The 20,990-nt window shown below is 38.8% G+C and overlaps 2 protein-coding genes across 2 annotated transcripts in view; both read right to left on the reverse strand.

Annotated features, from left to right (window-relative positions):
- Positions 1 to 15,289, reverse strand: part of pola1 (polymerase (DNA directed), alpha 1) — a 55,921-nt gene extending 40,632 nt beyond the window's left edge. Inside the window, exons 1-26 of the mRNA XM_079863554.1 lie at positions 15,084 to 15,289; positions 14,141 to 14,265; positions 13,972 to 14,068; positions 13,813 to 13,893; positions 13,586 to 13,701; positions 13,299 to 13,361; positions 13,050 to 13,154; positions 12,370 to 12,517; positions 12,142 to 12,292; positions 11,884 to 12,059; positions 11,531 to 11,643; positions 11,336 to 11,449; positions 11,173 to 11,247; positions 10,923 to 11,061; positions 10,629 to 10,783; positions 10,374 to 10,458; positions 9,915 to 9,976; positions 9,717 to 9,806; positions 9,504 to 9,620; positions 9,232 to 9,407; positions 8,982 to 9,111; positions 8,512 to 8,631; positions 8,314 to 8,410; positions 7,594 to 7,718; positions 7,366 to 7,512; positions 7,061 to 7,183 (exon numbers count right to left, since the gene is read on the reverse strand). Coding sequence (XP_079719680.1) covers positions 7,061 to 7,183; positions 7,366 to 7,512; positions 7,594 to 7,718; positions 8,314 to 8,410; positions 8,512 to 8,631; positions 8,982 to 9,111; positions 9,232 to 9,407; positions 9,504 to 9,620; positions 9,717 to 9,806; positions 9,915 to 9,976; positions 10,374 to 10,458; positions 10,629 to 10,783; positions 10,923 to 11,061; positions 11,173 to 11,247; positions 11,336 to 11,449; positions 11,531 to 11,643; positions 11,884 to 12,059; positions 12,142 to 12,292; positions 12,370 to 12,517; positions 13,050 to 13,154; positions 13,299 to 13,361; positions 13,586 to 13,701; positions 13,813 to 13,893; positions 13,972 to 14,068; positions 14,141 to 14,265; positions 15,084 to 15,138 — 2,985 coding nt within the window. The 5' untranslated portion in view covers positions 15,139 to 15,289. The remainder of the gene's footprint in view (positions 1 to 7,060; positions 7,184 to 7,365; positions 7,513 to 7,593; positions 7,719 to 8,313; positions 8,411 to 8,511; positions 8,632 to 8,981; positions 9,112 to 9,231; positions 9,408 to 9,503; positions 9,621 to 9,716; positions 9,807 to 9,914; positions 9,977 to 10,373; positions 10,459 to 10,628; positions 10,784 to 10,922; positions 11,062 to 11,172; positions 11,248 to 11,335; positions 11,450 to 11,530; positions 11,644 to 11,883; positions 12,060 to 12,141; positions 12,293 to 12,369; positions 12,518 to 13,049; positions 13,155 to 13,298; positions 13,362 to 13,585; positions 13,702 to 13,812; positions 13,894 to 13,971; positions 14,069 to 14,140; positions 14,266 to 15,083) is intronic.
- A 632-nt stretch (positions 15,290 to 15,921) lies between these two features.
- On the reverse strand, positions 15,922 to 20,962 carry LOC307153889 (uncharacterized protein). The gene is made up of 3 exons (XM_079863644.1): positions 20,839 to 20,962; positions 19,712 to 19,778; positions 15,922 to 19,475 (listed from the first exon to the last, which is right to left on the reverse strand). Exon 3 carries the CDS (start codon positions 19,462 to 19,464, stop codon positions 16,615 to 16,617), a length of 2,850 nt encoding a protein of 949 aa, XP_079719770.1. The 5' UTR covers positions 19,465 to 19,475; positions 19,712 to 19,778; positions 20,839 to 20,962; the 3' UTR covers positions 15,922 to 16,614.
- Between the last annotated feature and the right edge of the window lie 28 nt (positions 20,963 to 20,990).

The following is a 20,990-nucleotide window of genomic DNA, read 5'->3' on the forward strand; positions in this document are numbered from 1 at the left end:
CACCCCAAAACACACAAACATGCACCTAATTAAGCAGGATTAAACATGAAACTCTTATATGGGGTTTGCTGTTGGTGAGTTTTCCATTTTTAACTTTATTAAAACAAGAATTTTGCAAAAAAAATGCAAGTACTTGCCCATGCAAAAGTTATTGCTAAGGTGTTTTGAACAATTTTAAGGGTGTTTTGGGTGGCCATGTGCAAGTGGCAATATTGAACCAATAATAATGCACAATACAATACAAACTCTAGGTGGCATCACAGAGACTTCACAGGCGGCTGAGGTGGCTCTAGTCATCAGACTTTGCTCCGCACCCGGCTCTCCAACGGTACCCTTAGAGCCCACACATAAATTGCTACACCATCTGTCTCTGTGTGTGTGAGTGTTTCTGACCTTAAGCAGGTGCGAGTTTACTTCACAGGGAGTCGTAAAGTTACAGCCACTTAGCAATGCAACCGTACACTGTACATAGTTTATTTAGCTCCACTGTTAACGCTGGAGCAGTCAGATATTAACGAAGTATAGTATAGTTAAACCAGCAAAAAGGAAAGGAAAAGAGAAAAGAGGCTACAGTAATGAGTTAGATTATGTTTGCATAGGTTTCCATGGGCACTGTAATGTATGTCAGTGCATTAGGACAACAGAAACAGGTTGGGGGAGGAGGGGGGGGGGGGTGCACATGCAGCTGAAAGACAAGTCATTTGACTATGCCTCAGAAATAAGAGCGGGGACAGCTCGTCTTAAAACGCATGCTGACCAACACATCTGAGAGTAAGCATACAGAAAGCACAGAGCCAACTGTTCGGTCCACGTCCTGGATTAATTACACTTAATTACATACTATGTTAAAACAATATCTTTATTCAGCCTAAAATCTAATTCAGTCTTTATGCTGATTAAATAAATGTATAATTTCTTTGTTGTGCAGGAATGACTAAACACAAAGACCACACTATCTCATCTGTAAATGTTTTCGACATTCTGTACTTTTGTCCAGTGGGCCAACAGTGCCCCATTTAGCCTTTTCTCAGCTCCCTGTCTGACTGCGGGCAGAAGTGACAAAAGTGGACTGTAATTACAAAGCCCAGTGAATTAGCGGCTGTGTTGGAGCAAAAGCCGCCTGTTAGTAAGACGGAAAAGGGGACCAGACCCTCTCTGTCACATGCCTGGGGACACATCTGGAGCGTGACATGATAAAGAGTCAGCAGAGGGTCATTATGGAGCCTACCATCAGATCACTAATGCCTCTGTCACACACACACACATTTAAGCAAAAACGACAGACTAATTTTTCTTTGATGCATCAGTAAATACTAAATTTTTTCACTTAGTTGCTTCTTAAACATCATTATTGAACTTCATTTTCTCTCCATTTAAATGCCCAATAATGTAACATGTGAAAGACAACATGGCATCAGTAAATAATAACGCCTACTTTTCATACTCTAATTACATCCTGATGGATTAAATGAAGTCTCAGCCTACTTTAATATTCAACACAAACTGGAAATGCGTCACTTTACGGAAGTTAAATTCATTCCAAATGCCTCATACTGCAAATTGACTCCAATAAGCACGTAATGGAAGGTGACACCAAGCAGTGCATCCTAAAGTTAAAATGGTGTTAAAATACCACCAATGAACTAAAGCAACTGGCTCAGATTGCAGTGATTGACAGAACAGGAGTGTTTGGCCCAATCTACACAAGGCCCTCCATCTTTTTGCCCCAATTGACAGGTCTGTCATTAACACGTTCATTTATCTCTTCCCAACCATTTCAAGCGGCTGGTGGAATGGTTATAGAGAAAAAAACGAAGTCTGCGGCTGCTCTCATAAACAGTTCATTCCTCATGCCCTGTTGTGCCATTTGCTCGCCCGGGGCATCTGGCCTTCTGTTGACTTCGGTGCACATCATAGCAGGCATTTTAAGCCCCAGAGCGGTACAGAAACCTTGTAAAAGAAAGTATCTGGTGACGATTGTTTTGAAAAGCATCCTGCTGAAAAGCATTTTGAGGATGACAGTCCTCTGCCTGAAATAGCAACAACCACACAGCACTGTCAGGGTGAAATACGTCCGCTGTCATCTCTCTATCCTCTGCCCAGAGGATCTAAAACACACACACACACACACACAGGCAGATTTAAACCACAGTGGGACACGCAAAAATGAATTGCCCTCGTAACATGCAAACACATCTTTTAGGTAGATGGCCACATAAAGTCACCTCTCAGACAATGTGCAAATCATGATCCAAAGGACGCAACAACAGCAAACACATAAAGACAACAGTAAAATGACAGTCATTTCTAAAGACATTTATACAACAAAGGTGTGCACAGATTCTACATAAACCATGTGGAAGCAATCGGGACAGATCACATGGAGTCTGAGCTCTATGGGGTAAAATATCACCGCAAATTCTCTCTCTGATTTAATACGACCGCCTGAAATCACTTTAGCGGGCAGCCTGGCATTCATAACTGGAGGTAAAAATACACCACTAAAAAGAACGCCGCGTCCCCTTCCCAAACCCCTACATAATACCTCTGATCAATATTTCCCAACAAAATTTATTAGATCTTGTTTCTAAATTAAGAGCTTGAGCTGAAACATAGACACACTAATGCACTCTATTTTCTCATACTGTACAAATAATCTCAACACAGGTTGCAAGACCTTCATATCCATGGGGGCCCGTGTGAGAACGTTTCGGGCTAGTTGACAGCAGGCTTATTATAGTTAACCAATACTTAAACTAAAACCATTTTAAAAAACACATTTGTTAAACTTAAATTTAGTGCAAAAGTTTTTTTTTTTTTGTTGTTTAACTTGATATGCTAAAACAACTAAAACAAATAAAGAAATAATAAAAACTATAGATTTTTTTTTTTAAATCAATCAGAACAAATTTACTAAAACTAACTCAAATTTAAATCAAACCAAAAACATAAAAAAAAAATTATAATAGTATCTCGATACTAAAATAACACTATACAATTAATACATATCAATATTGGCTACTTAACTGTCCTAATACTTCCCAATTTTTACATGTAATTAATTACCTTAGCAGTCATCTAATGCTCACTTAAAGTTAATCTTTAAAAACACTTATAACTTAACATGGGTAAATGTAATACAAATCTTAAAATAAATATCAATTTTGTAACACACTTCATTAAAATATTGTGATGCCTAAATGCACTTGTAGCATTTAAAATGACTGATTTTAGTTTGTGTTTTATTTTAAATGTATTTAGACAAAATATTGAATTTTATTAATGGCAATTTATGGGTAACCAATATTCTAATTCTTAAATTCTGAATTTACTTAAAACACTAAAATTCTCAAAACACTTAAAACTAAAATAAACAATTATTACTATTGTTGTTATTATTATTATTATTATTATATAAATAGGAATTTTAGGGGGACAATGGATGCAGTCATTATATATGTTCTAATTGAGTATCTTCATTCGAATGGACTTCGGGAATTAAGCAGAACAGCTTGTTGATTCTAAAGGAGGCTGCAGTGTAATTCAACACCATGTTCTGCGGTTTACTGAACTACATCATTGGAAAATTGAGTAACACCTCAACACATGCAGGGTGACATTATTCTTTCCACTTATTCATTAACAACAGTAATACCAGTCTCTAGGATAAAGATTTCATTAGAGCTAAACAGAAGCGTTTCAGTGAGCCGAATGGGGAATATGACATCAATCGTGTCATTAAATTTAAAGACACAACATTAAAAGAGTCCGCAGAAGGCATTAGTTAAGAACAACACATCACTCAAGATGCCAGCCTAAATTAAAAGGTGCAAAGCTCTTGAGGGAAGTTGTGCGAAGAACGTGAAGCTACGTGAGGCCGACTGCATCTCGCGCCCAAATCCAAAAATATTCTTTGGGCCCTGTGACTATTTGTTAAGTCCAGTGATATCAGGAGCAAATCCCCAACCAAAGACCACAAGGTCAAACGGTGCATACAACAATGACTACAGGGGGAGGAGGGCACTTGCATCTTATTCTGGGAAGGTTAAAAATGACCTTTGTAATTTGGACAACTGGATATGTCGTCTGAGAGAGCAGCAAGGAAACAATGTTTACTCAGATGACACCTAACTCAACCTCCCCGTCACCACGACAGTCCATCTCATCTCACCAACAGCCGCTTAAGATCTGAAGAATTCAGGGCACAAGAGCATGACATCCGTGACAGTATAATACGTTTTGTTTTACTCGTGAACTCGTCTAAACTAGGTAAACAGGAGTCCAGGGCCTGGCGGCAAGGTGGGGTGAGAGGTCAGGCTAACTAACGTTCCAGAACCATCAGCAGTCCGTAGCGACAGAAGTTGTAAACATCACTCGATTAACCCCAGACCCAAACCCCCTCCCCAGCTCCACAGCTGAAGCTCCGCTTTTCACACTGGCTGCCGCACAAAGAGCTGAAAATAAAATGTAGGCACATCAATCAGGACGGACCCCTCAGCATGAAACCCTAAACGTCTATTCCATGGCATACATTTCATACCAGGGGAGTACAGGGTTCGCACCAGAACAAATGTTTCCCTGGAAAGGTCAAGGGCCACGGAACGTCACTTTACAAGTGCTAGTAAGGCTAAATGCACATGGCTCTTGCTAACTGGCGAACAGGGGGATTTCCCCAAACCACCATAAAGCAAAATGAGCCAAAAAACAGTGGCGTAAGCCAGTTTTGATAAAAGAGAGTCAAGTTTTACATCATATTAACCACTTCACTGATCTTGTTTTGCTTCTATAGATTCTATAGATAAAAATACACCACTAAAAAAGAACGCCACGTCCCCTTCCCAAACCCCTAAAAGCAGCAAAAAAAAAAAAAACTATATAATTATATAATATAACTATATAATTCAAACTCAAGTGTGGTGCAATGGTTTGGGGGTTTGCATAAAAAGATAAAACATACTATACACTTTTCTCACACAGCATAAATTGAGTTTGAAATAAATTGAAATACATACACAGTAGCTGTCTTTATATTTTAGGAAGAGAGTCCCTCGCAAGCGGAAAAAAACAAAAAAAGGGTTAATACCACTGCCTATTTCGACCCTATTCCTTCACTCAAGGCAACCAGCAAATAAAGCTCAAAACTTTCTCTCTTGCGGAACCTCTAGACTTCAACCCACTTGACAACACCTGCTGGCTGAATTTACACCCCTGAGGCAGGTTAGCACTAAGCTAGCTTCTCAGAAAGCATTAGTTAGCTCTATTAAAAGCAGAGCGCCTGTAATTCTTATCCCAAAACAATGATGGTGCAGACAGCAGACCATCCATCAAAAGTTGAGGCTGGCGCGCCATCTGACACAATTTAGTGTTTGACGATCGTAAAACCCAATTGTCAAATTAGATAACGGTTACGATCTGCGTTCTGCGTGTCTGGCACCAATGGAAGACACAAAAGAAAAATCGGCTATTTGACTTCTTGCCCTCTTAAAAGTTTGAATCGGAATATAGTGCACTAAATCCTTCGGACGCTGGTGCCAAACAGCCGTCATCTCCATCACGGCTCTGAGAACCTGCATATTTCAACAAGCCGAGAATCACCGGGGGCTTGTCCAGATCCCCTTACCGTAGGCCAATCAGGAAAGACGAGAAGCTCAGGAGGGCATCCAAATGGGGGCCAAATCAAGCATCTTTAGCGCCATGGAAAAAATGACATCCACAACACCAAAGCCTATCGCTAACATGGTTCTCAACAGATAAAGAAGCCATTTAATCAAAATATAAATGGCAACTGAATAAATGAGCATTCAAATTACGGCACTAATGTCGGGGTCAACGTAACGCAAGTGTGAGTATTTGTTGCTACCGTCCCCCCCTTCCATTTCCCATTGATCTCTATCAAAGCATCTTAGCACACAGTTCGGCACCTCGCTGGTTGTCAGTTGAGAATATGTATCACAATAAGACTAATCAAAGTAATTAGGGTTGTTGAGTCAAGCTGGGCTTGCCGACATGAAGAATCGCATATTAATATTGGTGGACTCCAGTGAAGTGGTTTCAGCACTGCAAAATTGAATCCTCAAATGCAGAAATCATTGTCACAAGCTTTCCTTTTTCCTCTCATTGAACTTATTGGGTTTCTTGTAGCTCTTGTAACAAACGAGGCACACCGAGGCAGTAAAAAGCTGCGTGTTGAATTCTGGGGCTAATGCAAAGAGATTGTAATTACTGGTTCCCCCCCAGATTTTAAACAATGCCCCACAACGCCCAGCGGCAATGTGGAAGAAGGGAGAGGGGCATGAACGTGAATGTGTCGCCGTTTGTATTGCTACATCCCAGTGGGCTTTCAAAAGTCTGGTCTCATTAAACTCAAGAGCAGGTAGCCAGCAATCATGCCAAGGAGGTGGCATAAAAGGAACAAGAGATCAAGTCAAATTGGTTAAAGCACAAAAGAGAACAGAGGCTCATGAGGAAAGAGTGATTTCAGAGCCAGAGGCCAGAGGAGCAGCTTGCGCGTAGACACGGGGATGGCTGAGTTTAGACTGCACTCTAGTGGCAGGAACTGAGCATGGTGCCAATGGTTTATGAATGGTAATGTAATATTTTGTGGTATACTTCATCTAAACCCATGTTAAACTTTTCCTAAATATTGCATATTTTATGAAACTCTTTTTTTTTTTTTTAAATGTATACATTTAAAATTTAGTTTCTTATGGGAATATAGGCTGAGAAAAACTAATGTAAATTAAATAAAACTACAGTGATGAAAGATATTTTTAAAGGGGTGGGGGGGGGGGTAAGTTCTTGGTTCCACCCAACATCCTGTTTCAATCAGTGTCAGCACACTGAGGAAAAATCATAATTAAGTATTTCCCTTGATATCGTGACCGTTGAACAAACGCGTCTGATTCACTCACTGGCCACTGCATTCATGTGCAACATCTGCGATTGATCACAATGCTCAATGCTGCAAAAAACATGTTAAACAAAAACCTTTCATGCAACAGGAGTACAGTAGATCTAAACAGTATACCCACTAAATATAGTAATGTGTATTGCTACATACCTCTCTTCCTTTATGAGTGACCAATGCAGCCAAAGGCTTGGCGTAAAAGCGACTGAAGGAAAAGCCAAGGCATCCGTACATGCTGTTAGCTGTCAGCTTAAGGGCCTTCTGCCTGATATCATACTATGAGAGGAGATTCATCAAGGATTGAATGCATTGAAAGTCTTTACTTCAGTGTTGAAAAAAAAAAATGATATTGACAGAGAGCTAGGATAAGACACTTAACATGCAAGGTGTTCAAATTGCCAAAACAGTCTATTATCAATGCAGAAAGGTATTTAAGTCTTTCCTGGGATTGTATTTACCTGCAAGTACAGGTCAGGGTTGAGGTCCGCTTGCTTCATTAGTTGTTTGACCTGCCGTCGGCGCTCCACCAGTTTTCGAATTTCTTTGGGAAGAATGCCCATCTCCAGACTCTGATCTGGCAGCTCAGGAATTTCATCTTCATCCTCCTGTAATCATGGAAGTTTATGGCATGCTTAAAATATACAAAGCTACCCATGCAGGCATAGCCGGCCGGCACCTCGACGCACCTCAGTTTTCTTGCGTGCATTGGTCGCTCCTCTCTCAACGGTAGTAAAGCAGATGTTGAACTCCTGAATGATGGAGGGATACAAGCTGTTGAAGTCCAACAGCAGAATGAACTTATCATAGAAACCTGGTGGCAGAAGATAGAATAGATGATTTGGGAGGCACAAAATAAACAACCCATGAGATCCACAAAGACACAATAGTGTTGTCAAAAGTACCAACTTCGGTACCAAGTCGGTACTGAAATGTAAAAAATGTGACGCTTTGAGCGCTGGTGAGCGGAATCATAAACACCTGTGATTGCCCATTGTACTCACGCACTAATCAATTATGTCTGTGATTGGCTATAATGATCAGCACTTCAAAAACATGTTGTAAATATACATCAGTGACGCTATTCAGCGAGCGCTTACACAGATACACATGGGAAAGTTTGAAAGCAGGTGTCTATCAGCGGATCGGTCCGCTGGCGCTGATAGATGCCTGCTTGTGCTTTCAAACACTCCTGCTTTCAAAACACTTTCGTGTGCTCTCAAACGTTCCCGTGCGTTGATCATTGTAGCCAATTACAAACATATCCGATGAGCTTGTGAACACAATGGCCAATCACAGGTGTTTATGATTCCGCACAACAGCGCTCAAAGCATCACATTTTTTAAATTTCAGTACCGACTTGGTACCGAAGTCGGTACTTTTGACAACCCTAAGACACAATGACTCACCAACTTTTGGGTCCAGCACCAGACCTCCAGCATAAGCTGCCTTCTTCCTCGTTTTGTTGGGTTTGCCTTTCCCTGGGTCAACATCCTCATCCTCAGCCTAAGAACAGAATTAAAAGACAAAAAAGTATTGGAACAGAATCAATTAAGACTAAAATGGTTTGAAAACTTCAATAAAGGGGGAAAAAAAATATCTAATACCAGATTTTGTTGCGGCTTCTTAAAGAACTGCTTGTCTGGAACAATGAAGTTCCTCTCATGGAAAGCATGGAGCAGTAGGTACTCGTTCCTTTCAGAGCGTCCACCCATCAAAGTACGAGACTGCGGGAGAACAAGAGAACTGATGAAAGAGCAAGCATTAGAAAAGCCTGAATTACATGCTTTATTTGATATCTCACTAAATTGGCCTAATAAGACAATAAATATAAACAATATACAAAACATGATGGAGCTAGTGAAAATCTAAACCACTAGTCTGATAAGGCAAGCAGGATGCAGCTCTAAATGATTGATTCACATGTCAGAATATAAACAAAATATTTGGCATATAAACCAGAACGTAGACATTTGTGTGTCTTATACATTATTACATATTAAATAAGAAACACTATTCTAGAATGTGGTTACAATAGGTCTAGTAAAAAGTGGAATTATTTATAAAGGTATCTTACCATGACATTACCGGCAATGTTAGTGATCTGCATTGCCAGAGGCAGCACGTTCAGCTCGCACATGATTTGGAGAATCAGCTTTGCATCCATCCAGGTGAGCTCCAAAAGGTAGAGTAAGTGCGGGGAATCACTATTGAAAAAGGAGAAAAAGAAATGAATAGAAAAATTTAAACACTGCTGCAATAATAGGAAATATTCTCATGATTGAAGAAGGGAGGACTCAAATGCGACCCTACAGGTGCCAGCTAACCTGTAGAAGTTCCTGATGTTCTCTGGTGGCACCACAACCCTCTCTGTCTTTAAGATCTGGGCAGCCAGCTCAGTCAGGTGATAACTCTTACACCTGATCAGCTCTTTGGCAGAGATCTCAACATCACAGACCAGGCGTCCACAAGTGGCACTCTTCTCAGCAAAGCCACTGCGACCCTGAGATTAAAAAAAGTTGCACAAATGGATTAAAACATTGCTTACTTGACAAAAATCATAATCTGATATGACTTCATGTCAAAGAAGACTTCTGACCCCCAGTTTGGGCATGTTAGCTCTTCTTAGACGGCCAATCTTTGACCAGTGAGGCACTTTGCACACACTGATCCTCTGCAGGAGCACTTCAAGGTCAAAACCAAAAATGTCATGGCCCTACAGCATCAGAAGGAAGATGTAGTCAAATTAGAAAAAAAATAAATAAATAAAATGCATCAGCAATGTACGAGCTTACTGAACATTTAAACTCACCACTAAGACATCTGGATCAATCTTGTGCATCTTGGCCAAGAAGAAACCCAAAAGTGCACGCTCTGTACCAGCAATCTCCACTATCCCATTCTGAGTAAAATCAAAATGCAAAAGCAAGAGGGTTTTATTGAACACATTATCATCTTATGCATAAATCCAAAACAAAGCAAACTTCATCTGGGAGATTAGAACAATTACCTTTTTCCTGACCGCATCTTTAAAATCATATGGGAAGATACAGTCGTTGGGCTTGCTCACCACTGCAACAGAAAATAATTAGTTATATAAGCTCAAACAAGCTGTGATGTTTAAAAAATTAAATATAGAATTATCAAAATAGAAAAAATATATTAATTTAAGCCTTAAAATGCATAAAAAACCCTGCAAGTACTTTGAACTTTTACCTCATGACTGCTCAAAAAGAATCCAAATTTATGAAACCTACATTTTCTATCTGAGCGATATGGGAAAGAGGCCTTGTATTTTACATATGTATTTTGAGAGCAATCTAACTTAGATGTATGTATTCAGAAATCTCTTCTGGCTCAAAAATGATCGGAATGCGTTATATGGGTTGAAAAAATTTGGATGTTCATTGGTGAGTTTTGGACATTACTCTCACACTCAAGCTATAAAGAGCAGAGTGGAGGAACTTACCACAGAAATTGGTCTGGAAAGGGGGCCGTGGTGGAGCTTTGTCCAGAGGAAATTGATGATGAATGAGGGCAGCGAGGGAAACAATCTGCTCAAGGTAAGACACAAGAAGAAAGTGTTAATAAACCGCTTAAAAGATTTACAAGTGCGGCTCAACTACAATCTAACGAGTATGATTTAATATTCAGTTATTTTGAATCTCATTGTCTGCATCAGATACATGCAGAGAGTGTCAGAGTGATCAGATCCAGATTTTACCTCATTCTGGTGGGTCTTTGGGTTCTGCACAGTCTTGAGGCTTATGGACATGACGACCAGAGGAGGTGGTGGCAGGTCTTTAACTACTGAGATCAGGTCACTCTTCTGTGCAACAGCCTCCACCTTAGACCAGCTAATAGGCTGATTGCTCAGCTCTAGAGGTGATGGCGAGAGTGGACACAGTAAATGATTACAATATTTGGACGATTATCAAGTGTCACCGAACGCTCATTTGTGTAGGAAATCCAGAGAAATGGTTTGCTTGTATGTTTTACAAGAGAGATTAAATCTTACGAGGGGTCTTCACATCAAGCCAGCATGGTCCCCGGATCTTCCTATTAAGGAGGAAGTGTTCCAAACTGGTGGTGTTGGTGCCAAACACATGGGAAAATGTTGAGCCCTTCAGCTCCGATGGCAATGAAGGAAGCTCAGCCTACAGAAACAGAATGTGCACATTACAAAAAACACTTCAGGCTCATTCCAGGAAGTTTCTATAAAATAGCCATGACTGTTTTGGGTGTACAAGTGAGAGACGTCTACTCACAGAGTATTTGACTTCAAGGTACTCGCTCTGTGAAGGGATATCTGGGATCTCAAAAGCGTAATTCTTGGTCACCGGCTGTTGGAACAGGGGAAGCACGTTTTATAAATGTATATTTGTAGTTTCCAAGGCACAGAAAGCAGAAATGATGGATACCAGAAATTACCTTGGACTTAAACTTCATGATTTTGAACTTCTCAGAGACACTGTTGAACTCTTGGTACACATCCATCATTCCTACCGCACTGTTCGTCTGCTCGCCTGTTGCCAGATTCACTTTCTAAAATCAGTGGCACGAAAAAAATGAATTAAAGATGCATATTTTTGTATCTGCATGTCGACTAAATAAGGGCAGTCTTACATTTTCTCGAGGAAGGAGATACATCGTCCTCTCGATGTTCCTTACAGCAACACAACAGCTGACATGTGCTTTAGCTGACTCAATCCAGACCTTTCCAAACAGGTACACCACACCTTGACAGGAAAACAAAAAAAAGTACAGAACCAAAAAAAAGTACAGAACCTTTTAGGGAAATCAAATCATTGCAATTATGTAGGAATAGTAAAAATAAATATTAAAATTTATAATTTGAAGTTCAAGCTTTTGATTTGATTACATAATCATGAATTATGAGTCACAGAAAAGACACAAAACCATTGGAAATTAAGATTTGTATACACAATATGCAAAATCATTGAGGAGCAGATGCTCACCAGGTTGGTTGTACAGGTCTTCAAAAGCATCCAACCAGTAAAAGCGGAAAACCATATCTCCATCAGGTCCCTCCACCAGCGGGAGTTGGCTTGAGTCCACCTGCACATCCACAGGAGTCTCCATTGGTTCCCCCTCCTCCATCTTCTCCCAGCCCATGCCACCAACCAGTCCAGATCTGAGGAGAGCAAACAGGAAAGTTTTAGCATTCTTAGTAGAGTATACTGCATTAATGCATAGCCTGTGTGTTGCAAACATACATTAACATCTCATCCTGTGGCTCAGTCTTGGGCTCCACTTTAACAGTGAGTGTGGTCTCAGGCTCAGCCTTCATTTTCACTGGCTCCTCCTCCAGGATCTCTGCTTCCATGGGCTCATCAAAGTCCATCTCATCAAACTCAATTGCATCTTCTAATTACAAGTTTAAACCACAATTAAAAGCAACATATTTTCAAGACATTTCACCCAAATATTGAGGCCAGACATACCTTCAGGCTCCTCTGTCTTGGGCTCCTTTATCTGTGTGGTAGCAGGTTTACTAGGTTTAATATAAGTAGAAGACCTAGGTGAAGGTTCAGCTGGAGGAATCCGCGTCACCACAGGTCTGGGCTTTGACAGTTGGACTTCAGGTGAATTCTGAGAGATGGACAAAAGGTTTGTATAGTGACTATTTTATGTAACTTCCTATTTACATTACCATTTAAAAGTTTGAGGTCAGTAAGATATTTTTTAAAGAAGACTCTTTGATTGTCAAAAATACAGTAAAAACTATTATTGTGGAATTTCATTACAATTTAAAATAAATGTTTTCTATTTTAATATTATATATATAAGCCTTCTACAGTCTTCAGTGTCACATGATCCTTCAGAAATCATTCTAATATGCTGCTTTGGTGTTTAAGAAATATTTTTCAACATCCATGTTGAAAAAAGCTGTGCTGATTAATATTTTTGTGGAAACCATGATACATTTAGGATTCTTTGATGAATAGAAAGTTCATATAACAGACCTTACATATTTTGTAACATTATAAATGTATTTACTGTCACTTTTGATCACTTTAATGCATCCATTCTGAATAAAAGTGACAGAAACCCAATGTATGCATCTTCAGTCTCACAAAGAAAAAAAATCCATGTTTTATCCTTTTGAACAAGGGATAACTACCTTTGGCACCTGTGGTTTGACTGAAAATGGATTCATAGGGGATCCCAGTGTTTTCTTCTTCTTCTTCAGAGTAATGACTGGCGGTGGAGTGAGCAAAACTGGCTTCTGTGAAACATTCAAATGATCATGAGGTCATAAAGCTGCAATGACTGACATGTAGTGTGAACATTGTAGACTGAAAGCGCCTACAGGATGTCTGAATTAAAAGTAGACCATTATATATTAATACAAAAGGTCATAAACATTCACCTCAGAGTGCAGGTCCTGCAGAAGATCTCCCAGCAGATCATCTTGAGACAGATCCACATGTTTCTACAACGCAAATCATGGAAAAAGACAATTCTGTTCAAACTACAGACTTCTTTTTTTACCTCTTTGACCTCCATTACAAATGACAAATAATGGCAGAACTTTCCTTCTTGGTTGAACAACTTAAATATTTAAGTGCAAGTTCATTTAATTAATGTTTAGATGAAATGGTTACATAAAGGTCAATTACACTGAAAAAAACATTTGAGTGAACAATTGAGTCTTACCTCAGTAGGTTTCTTCACATTGCTATTCATGAACATGCTTTTAATGCTGTTGGGTTTACTGACAGACACTTTTTTCGCATTCTTTTTCGAATCGCCTCCCTTTCCACCCTGTTTACCTGTTTAAGAGAGAGCGATAATAAACTGGTAAAGACAACTCAAAGAACAATGCTTAGTACTGCTAATTGGCAAAAAAGGAAAATGAAAGGCACTGATTGTTCAACACTCACTTTTAGGGCCCTTCTCCAGTGCATCATCATCCAATTCTTCATCAAAGATTTCTCGGCCATCCTCCACATAGCCTGTCCCATCTGACAAACACAACATACATTCAGCTGGTGTGCTTTTAAACATTTAGTTTAGCAGAGAGGTATGAAAATTTAACTGACCGTCATCAATGATCCAATCATCATCCTGTCTCTCCCGCACCATTTTCGAGTACTGCTCTTCATCCACCTCCTCATACACACTGGTGAACTCCTCCACCTGATCACAAGACAATGTCAAAACACTGGAACAGCACAGGTGATGTGTACCAACAGCTGACATGCAACGTACCTCGTATTTAAACTTCTCTCCCTTCTTGGCTCGTTTAATTTGCTCTAAAGCCGACTTGCGCCCCACTTTCTCTTTTTTCTCCCGCCTGGAACGTGAGGCAGCAATGCCACATGTGTCGGATCCATCTATAGGACAAGGAAATGTGCTTCAGTAAAATCAAACTGCAACAAGCATAAATCATACAATATAGCTAACTGAAATGACAAGCATCAGATTATAAACAAAGCACAGTGTTGTTTTTTATCAAAATTAGTTAAAACTTAGTTAAATCATACACTGATTTTAGGTTATTATTGAAAATAAAAAACAATGCAGTATTATTATACATATTAATTACTGTTTTATTTTAAAGAGATGTAATATGAAAAGAGTAATAATATTTGTGTAATTAAAGAAAAATATATAACTAAATAACAATTTGGTACGTATACAAATATTTTATATTTAGATTTTTCTGGTGGGACTAGTGAAAAATCCAAATAGCTGAGTCCAAGAAACCACTGATTCTACTATTGTTATTATTATAATAAAGACTTAAATGGTCCAAGAAACACAATTTTATTAAAAATATGTTATTGCAAATGTAAAAAGATATTCTGCAGGCTATAGTCTACTACACAAAGGAAATAGTTGCAAATTCATCACCATATGAATAAGCAATTATGTATCGGGTAGGAAAGAGTAACTTGACAGAGTAAACATTGACATTAATGTTCAATTTGCATTCAAATGATGAAGCGTCAAAGAAAAGCACATTACACATAAGTATATTTGCATAAACGCATATTTTAGGGATTGGTATAGGAAAATAAGTTAATTTGTATTTAATATTATATCAGCGCTTCCGCTGCTAGTACAGGCATCCAAGCTAACGTTACCGGTCTAAATGAATTGCAGTAATATTGTGTAAGCTAATAACACTAAGCACTGTAAACACGCTCACCACAATCCCCACCGTCCATGTCTTTATCGGGATTTGAGACAGGAGCCATTAACATAAATTAGTGCCTGATGTGAGGTAGAATTTCACTCTGCTTCAGAAGCGCCGAGCCAAAACAACAGATTCCGCGCCAAAGTGTCTTCCCGGGGAAACTCGAGCAGCGGATATGACGTTGTCAGCAGTCGTCCAATCTGATCTGAACTAGTTTAGTGATCCGTTAGACAAACCCTATCTATGACAAACCTGATTCAGTTTTATATATATATATGTATATCTATATGCATACAACGAAATATTAAGAAGGTTGGAGACTTGAAAAATACAGTTCTAATATAATTTGAATATAATTTGTTATTTACCAAGGTTTATTTTTTTTCATACAGTAGCCAGATAGAACATATTGTAGGTATGTGACAAAAAAAATCAATATAAAAAAATTCATATATAATCATAACCATATGATAGATAATAAAAATACCTTTAAAATGGTTTTTAAATGATTCAAATCGGATAATTATTAAGAAAGTTATGGAATTTTTAAATTCGGAAATTTGGGGTCATTTTTGTATCTAATTAAACCAATAAAACAATGAAAAACTGTGACCTCTTCCGCTTGACCAAACACTTCAAAATATCATAACTTCCTCATTCCTTGGTCTATTTGCATAATTCAAACACCACAGTGTAGGTAATTAAAAGCCCAACATGATTAAGATGACCTCTTTTTAAAAGGTATATATAAAATTTTTATTATTTCTAATTAACCACTAATTAATGAAACCGAGAGCATCAATCCACACATATCTTTCCATATGAAATCAAAATCCTCTCAAATAAAAGGTATAATCACATATTTATTGTATTAAACAGACAATTGGCATTGCCACATGAATTTCATAGTTTCTTTAGTCATCTTACAAAGCAATTTTACTTCTGCTTACATGATATTAGATTAAATAGAGATTAGTTTACATAGAGATTAGTTTACATGACAAGAAGATCTAAAGAGACAGGCCAGGGTTTTCGTCAAAAAATACGAACTTTTATTTTAATTCTGGCTCAAAATCAGACACACACACACTCGGTCGGTCTCTCTCATACACACACACTCTCTCTCTCTCTCTCTCTCTCTCTCTCTCTCTCTCTCTCTCTCTCTCTCTCTCTCCCTCTCTCTCTCTCTCTCTCTCACACACACACACTCTCTGTCTCTCTCTCATACACACACTCTCCCTCACTCTCACACACACACTCTCTCTCATACACACACTCTAGCTCTCTCTCTCACACACACTCACTCTGTCTCTCTCTCTCTCTCTCTCTCTCACACACACACACACACACACACACACACACACTCTGTCTCTCTCTCTCATACACACTCTCCCTCTCTCTCACACACACACACACACACTCTCTGTCTCTCTCATACACACACACTCTCCCTCTCTCTCACACACACACACTCTCTCTCTCACACACTCACACACAATTCTGTCAACAAAACGATTACTAAAATAGTTGAATCGTTTCAGCTCTAGGATAATGTTAGATCTTGGCATATAAGGTCTGCTGCTAATTCATACGCCGACACTTCAAAGTCTACAGCATCATCATACGATTCATTCTCACCCCAATAGGCAATTACATAAGTTCCTTTTTTCTTTTTTTTCAGTTTCTCGACACGTCCTGAGTAAACAGTCTTCTCCCCAGAATCACTATCAAACCATACATGACAAATATTACGGCCCACTAAAGCACCAGAGAGAATATCAGTCACAGCAGAAATGGAGTTTTCTTCCAACTCAGGAAACTCGCTCTCGATCAGGGACACATCTAACACTTTAAGTTTGTTTTCAACAGCTTTTCGCTCCTTTTGATCCTTCTTTTGACGCTTCAGGGCAGCCCTTCGTGATAATTCACCCCTCATCTCCACATGACTTTGCCGATTAATTTGTCTTTTCTTTCGAGCCATACCTACTGCCCAATAGATGATATTTTCCTTTTCAGGATTTTTCAGTTCATCGAGGTACTCAACTAGATGGTTTTTTTGAGCCCTCATCCTAGATGACATGAAGCATAGGGTGGCATTAGGAGCTCGGTGCTTGGCAGCACTAAACATACCGATGATTTCTTCAGAGTCAATGTTGTGTGGCCTAGCTGTTTCTGTTTCTTTCCGTAATTCATCAGTCACAATCAGTTCTAAATATCGTTTGTACTGTCTTTCTATGACAGCAGTTGTAGCAGAAAGACAGGCAGACATCATACTGACAAAAGAATCTTTGTCCGATGGAAACTCTAGGAGTCTGGCTAATGTTGAGTCACACTTGTCAAGGGTGTCACCAAAAAAATCAGTATCACGAGTGAGGACACTGATTGGATCCTGTTGAGCTTCTTTGAGGGATGACAGAACGTTTTTGACAATACTGATTCCTTCCAGGTGATCAACTTGCTTATCGGCAGAAGTGTAAAACTTCTTCATCCAAGGGCCTGATAATAGTTTTCCATTCAAGCCGAGGACCTGGATTTCCAACTTGGCAGTTGGGTTAGTGAAGTCTTTGTGCAAACCTGACAGCAATCCACCACATGACACTGTCCCAGTTCTCAAGAACTTCTCAAACAGTTCATAATGCTCTATGTATTTGCCACATAGGTGAAAAAGTACATGGAGACGATTCCCGCGATAACGAGGTAACAAGCCACGGGGCAAATTGACATCTTCAAGAAAAGTAGTGAAACCCTTTGGGTCTCCCTTCCCATCCTTATAACGGAGTTTGTTCATTTGGAGGACAATGTTTGCTGCCAGACAGTCTTTACCAAATACATGTCCCTTAGAAGTCTCCAATGTCTTCAGTGCAGCCCGGCATGAACTGGCAATGGTGTCGATGGGATGAAGGTGGCAGTTAAGCTCATTAAGAGGTTTGCCCCACGACTCTGAAATTCTCTGGATTGCAGCGTGGTTTACAACTGCGCGGTCTGTCATAACATTTGAAATGTTGCTGATAATAGATTTACGGCAGTCTTGGTAATCACAGAAATAAAAACCTGAATAAACTTTAGCCAGTTCATCAATAGAACTTGTCACATGTTCAGCATAGTCTTCCGCAGTGCCACCAGGTAACTGATCGATGGCTACTACAAAGCACTTTGTTTTAGTTGTAAGATGTATGCTATTTATATGAACACCTTCCTGTGTTGTTGAGTCAAATCCTAGTGTAAGGTTCTCGGTAGTCATTGCCACTTCAGCGGTTTGTAGGTCCGATATCGCACCAAGCTCCCGGGCCATCTGCTCGACAGTATTTCTGTGGGGAACAGCATCAATCTTTACTCCAAATCGCATAGCAAACCTTCTGATGAGTACTGGTATATTCTTAGTAGGAACTTGGTTGATTATTGAATCATACACCATCTGTCTCATATCTAATGAGAACGTTTTCTCATCTTTCTTAGTTTTTTTCTCCACAACAGACGCTTCATTAGTAATGGATTCTTTAAGACAGAGTGTTTCATTCTCTAAGTACCTTATCTCATCATCTTTTTCAGTTAACAAGTTTGAGAGTCTAGTATGGTCATTCTCATGAAGTTTTTTACTAACGGTAGTAAGACGCCTGTTCTTGTTGGACTGCTTCAATCTGCGGTGCTTCTTTTTCAGTCTGGCCAACTTAAATTTAGTTTCCTCTAGCTCAGTAGCACATTTTGTGGTTTTCAGTTCATGTCGAAGAATCCTAATTGTAGATTTCTTCCTCTCTAGGATTTCATCTTTCCTTTTAAGACACTGGTTCAGGTACTTCACACTCTTATGCTGTCTCAGCTTCTTTCTTAACAACTTCATCTCCATAGCATGCTTTTGCTTCATTTCACTTCTAGATTTTGCCATGAGATCCAGTCTTCTCCTCATTTTGAGTTTTCGTGGAGTCGAGACATCTCCCCTTAGCTGTGGAAGGGTGATCGATTCAGGGGTCGAGGCTGAAGGTGTATTCTCAACTGATGTAGGTTCTAACTGTGGAGAGGTGGGTTCGTCACTCATAGATGTAGGAGGATCAGTCCTGGAACTAGGGGAATGATGAACAGGGAAAACTTCATTGCAGATCTCCTTAAACTTTGCCATCTCTGCATCACGAGAGAGGTTCTTAAATCGTTGTAATGATCTGGACACAAGGGATACCACTTGATGCTGTAGAATTGAGATGTCAGGAATTTTGTTACTTATATCCCGGACAACATTCGTCCAAGAATGGTCATTAGAGATGAATGAGAGTAACACGTGACCATTCTTTAGCTCCTCATGATTAGCTGGTACAGCAGTGAAATGTTCCATCAAATACTGACGAGACAGGCCTGGCTGAGGAGAAAACGATCCCCGCTTTGGCTTTTTCTTTGGTGGCATGATGGTATAACCTAGGGGAAAAAAAGAAGTTTATTTAATTTATATCCAATTTAATTCATGAATATTGAATGCAGTTCCAAAATTGCTCATCTAGAAGAAATTTATATTTTGTTGTTGTGGAAATATAAATATGTAAACACCACACGACCTACTCCAGTTTTTCAGTATAATTTAAAATAAATATATACATATTAAGACTACTACTCCATAATTCTATTTATTTCTGTTAGGATGAAAAACAACTCACCTTGGATGATATGAAAGTCAAGTTATTTTCCCACCACTGGCATTGTTTCATCAAGAAGTAAAAATACCTACAAAATAGACAATTATTTATTTCTCAGAAGTAATATTAATTGATGATTGTTATTTATCATTTAGCAATCAATAAATGCATGCATGTTGAATTTTTTTTAAGAATAAACATCAGTACACTGCAAAAAATGCGTAATTAGTATTTTTGTTTTGTTTCCAGTCCAAATATCTAAAAATTATTACATCAAGAAGCATTTACTAGAGAAGTAAAATGACATAAGAAATTCTATTTTGTTTTAAGATAAAAAGAAAGTCATTTAAGTAATTTTTGCTTAAAACAAGCAAAATTATCTGCCAATGGGGTAAGAAAAATAATCTTGTTTTCCATTCGAATTCAGATTTTTTTCTTACCCCATTGGCAGATAATTTTGCTTGTTTTAAGCAAAAATTACTTAAATGACTTTCTTTTTATCTTAAAACAAAATAGAATTTCTTATGTCATTTTACTTCTCTAGTAAATGCTTCTTGATTTAAGAATTTTTAGATATTTGGACTAGAAACAAAACAAAAATACTAAGTAAGAAAAGCATTTTTTGCAGTGTAGGCCAAAGAAATTCATTCTCACAACACACAGCAATGAGGCCTTCAAGTACTAAAGACATTCAGTAATTGTGAAAATAATTAAATTTTACCAACTCTGTGCAGAATAATACAGCACACATTGGCTAAAATGTTTGTAAGATTTGGCCAATCAGCTTGCTAGAAACGGGTCACATGACTTGGCAGGCAGCCAGAAGCACAGTTGTTCCTAAACAAATCCATAGCCATCCATGGTATTTATATATATGTTTGACTAAATCATGACAATAATGTAATCTAGAGATTCTAAACCTTCGTTCTGTATGATTACTTTGAAAAATACTGCACGGATTGATGAAAACTGGGAGAAGTTTTGGAAGCCAATATGACCGAATGGCCGATTCAGCTTTTGACAACAACGTCACTTGCGGATCGTAAAAAAACACATGCGAATGTTACAATCAATCCCAAACTTCACCTAATTCAAGTTAAATGTATATTCTATCAAAAGTATTGGGTTTGAAACAAAAAAATACTCACCTTCATAGCGGATTTTGACGCCAAACACGAGAGAAATGTTGCTTCGCTTGTAGCTTTCTTCTTACGGCAGCCATCTTGGAAATTCGAACGTGAGAATCAACGTGATGACGTAATTTATGTCACTAGTATATGGGCTTTAGAGGTATTCACAA

The sequence above is a fragment of the Squalius cephalus genome (genome assembly GCF_949319135.1).
Source record: "Squalius cephalus genome assembly, chromosome: 25".
In the NCBI taxonomy this organism is placed as follows: domain Eukaryota; kingdom Metazoa; phylum Chordata; class Actinopteri; order Cypriniformes; family Leuciscidae; genus Squalius; species Squalius cephalus.